At 40.8% G+C, this 2,809-nt stretch overlaps 1 protein-coding gene across 1 annotated transcript; it reads left to right on the forward strand.

Annotated features, from left to right (window-relative positions):
* Positions 1-737: 737 nt before the first annotated feature.
* On the forward strand, positions 738-2,498 carry c31h16orf91 (chromosome 31 C16orf91 homolog). The gene is made up of 2 exons (XM_041859346.2): positions 738-902; positions 1,566-2,498. Exons 1-2 carry the CDS (start codon positions 814-816, stop codon positions 1,894-1,896), a joined length of 420 nt encoding a protein of 139 aa, XP_041715280.1. The 5' UTR covers positions 738-813; the 3' UTR covers positions 1,897-2,498.
* Positions 2,499-2,809: the final 311 nt, after the last annotated feature.

A 2,809-nucleotide genomic window follows, 5' to 3' on the forward strand; every position in this document is an offset into this window, starting at 1 on the left:
CCTGCGCCTGACTTCTTCCACCCCATTACACTGACATTCGTGACAACAAGGTCGTTTATATTGAGCTCAGATTCTCAGTTTGTCAGTGTCAAAGTAGCCTGTCATTTTGATCATTTGTGCGGTATTAAAAAATATTCTGCCAAAGTCTCCAGTCATGTAAAATGACACAGAATTGCATGAAATGCTTTTATAAAAGGCCCCATTTTTCCAGGACCCTAGGCTACTAAAAATGTACCCCATGTGTGCAAATTCTGTATGTGCCTCTACTCTACTGCTCTGTGCCACAAATGCTATGATTTGCATGCAATGCTTTAACATAAAGGTGATTTTTTTTCTTTCTCATGCGTTCTGGTACTTCAGAGCTCCCCAGGTCACCCCGCTCACTCTCTTACTTACTTGTTCCGGCACCTTCCGATTTACAAATTAAGCACTGGTTTTAAGCATGACCAGTAGGCTACGTAATTGTCTCTGACTGCTGTTGCAATTCCAATATTTGACAGTAGATGGCAATATTATCCAACATTTTATGCAAGCACAGTATCTTGCATTGTTTATCATAAGATTTTGACGTCCACCATAGATTACATGTAAAAAAATATATAGAATATTCTAGTTTTGTTGAAATATATATTCGCAACATCTATGATGATACTGTAAAATTCAAAGACCTCAACTGACTATCTTCCTGTCGAATGTTTAGGAATCATTCTTCTCGTTAGCTTTTTTGACGGACACAATTCAGTGTTACACAACGAAATGTTACATGACCTGCTTCCAACTGAGAATGTTGACCTGAGATGACCATTCTTCACGATGTCGAGAATAGGACGTGTTTTATCTAGGTTGTCACACCATTCTCTGTGTCGTGAGACTGTGATTTATGGTACCAAGACAAAGCAGAGGTATGTACAATATGATAAATATATAGCTACCTATGCAGTAGCCGATGAAACTAAACTCCAGTTGAGTTTAGGCGGCTAGCTATACCGATCACTTTCATGGACAGACAGTGGTTCAATGACAATTAATCAAACAAACCTGACCCTCACTCACACAGTGTTCCCAAGTTCCTGTCACTGGTTATTTTACCTTTTAGATTAAATAAGGGGCTCTATTCGACCTTCCTGCACCTCACGTGATTAACCAGGAGTGACTGACAGCGATAGCTTGCTAGCTACATTTCCTACGGTCATATGTGATCTTGTGTAGTTGCATAACTGAACCCTTTAAAAAAAAATTAAACAAATTGCAAAACAGCTTTCTGTATGTTGCCAAAAAATGCTAGATGCACAGCTCAGCTCCCAAAATATTACATTATTTGGCTGACGCTCTTATCCAGTGCAACCACATATCTGGACAATCACATATGTCATTGTAAGAACGTTTTTCCTCAAAGTAGCGATCAGGAAAGACAGTACTAGTAGGGGGAAAGTCAAGGGTGGGGAGTGGCATTACAGGTGGCACTATTGCATTGAGTGACATTTCTTGATATGTTGTAACAGTTGTCACTGTGGCTTGTGTGTTTTTGTCGATTCTACAAAGGTTGCGTTTCTTTTTTTTTTTAGATTGAACCATGCACGGACCCTCTCCCTGACCTCCCAGAGGCTGGGTAAGTCAAAAACAGCAGATGAGGATGGCGAGGAGCTCAGTCATCCCATCAAGTTCACTACCAGCAAAGCCAGTCACAAGACTTGGAATGTAGACCAGTCCCTGGGAAGCAAGTATCAGCGACCATGGTGGAAAGTCCTCCCCATCAGTCTCTTTGGGTTGAGCTTCTTGCTGTGGTGTGCACTGAGGGGCGAGACGGACATTGATGAACAGCTTGAGAAGAATCTTTATGAACATTTACCTGGCTTGCTCTTGGATGAAGAGGAAGAACAAAGCAAACCTAGCTAATATTGTGCAACTGAAAAAGTCTAATTTCAGGTTATTTTAGCTAGATTAGGCAATGTCTGTGGCATGCACAATTGGTGTATGCTTCCATGTCGATGAGCAGTGAGTATAAGAGGTATTAATGCTCTGGCCATCCACCTGTAAGTGCAGAGGTTGTTCAATAATTAAGGTGCAAAATGCAATTGTCATTCAAATGTTCACTATCCAAGATTTAGACTTTGTATGAACCTCAACATTTAGTTGTCAGAATCGTGTGAAGGAAAGGTAACCATGTTTCCGTCTAACCTTTTTATGCAGGTAGTCATTCTGTAAAAAAAACAAAAAAAACGGTGTTGGTACAACTTCATAAATGTCGACATTGCTCATTTGACATGGTGGCATATTTTTGAAAATAATTATGCAGCAATTGCAGTGAAAATGCTGTTATTTGCAAATATTGATAGAATAACCAGACATAAACTTGCAGTCACCCGATGCTATGTTTGTGGTCCTCCCACAGCGACCTGGAAAGGCATGCAGTTTATTATGCTACAGATGAAAGTGATGTACTTCACAGGGTGATGATTAGTGTGATGCTCCTTTCCAATAAAGACGTTCTTCATTTGTATGCTGGTGACATGATCGGTGCTTGGCTGCCAATTGACAAATTCTTGCTATTATCCATAATCTCATGTACCCTATGCACCAGGGATGGGGGTAAAGGCCACAAAATCTGAACTCATGAGGGGCTGCAGTGGCTCACGAGTCTGGGACCCACATCCTTAGCCATCACGTCGATTTAACTGGCAGTCACGCGACGCTATTGTGTGGTCTTCCCACTACGACTCGGAAAGCAAGCAGTTTATTAAATTACAGATTAAATAATGAACTTCACAGGGTGGTGAAAGTGCAATGTGATCTTTCTCCTTTCCAATAA

The sequence above is a fragment of the Coregonus clupeaformis genome, chromosome 31 (genome assembly GCF_020615455.1).
Source record: "Coregonus clupeaformis isolate EN_2021a chromosome 31, ASM2061545v1, whole genome shotgun sequence".
Classification (NCBI taxonomy): Eukaryota; Metazoa; Chordata; class Actinopteri; order Salmoniformes; family Salmonidae; genus Coregonus; species Coregonus clupeaformis.

What these genes read in the sequence shown, in the direction of transcription:
- c31h16orf91 (XM_041859346.2), top strand. Translation starts at nt 814, where the DNA reads ATGTCGAGAATAGGACGTGTTTTATCTAGGTTGTCACACCATTCTCTG. An exon ending in GGTACCAAGACAAAGCAGAG is followed by an intron (nt 903 to 1,565) that starts GTATGTACAATA and finishes TTTTTTTTTTAG; the next exon opens with ATTGAACCATGCACGGACCC.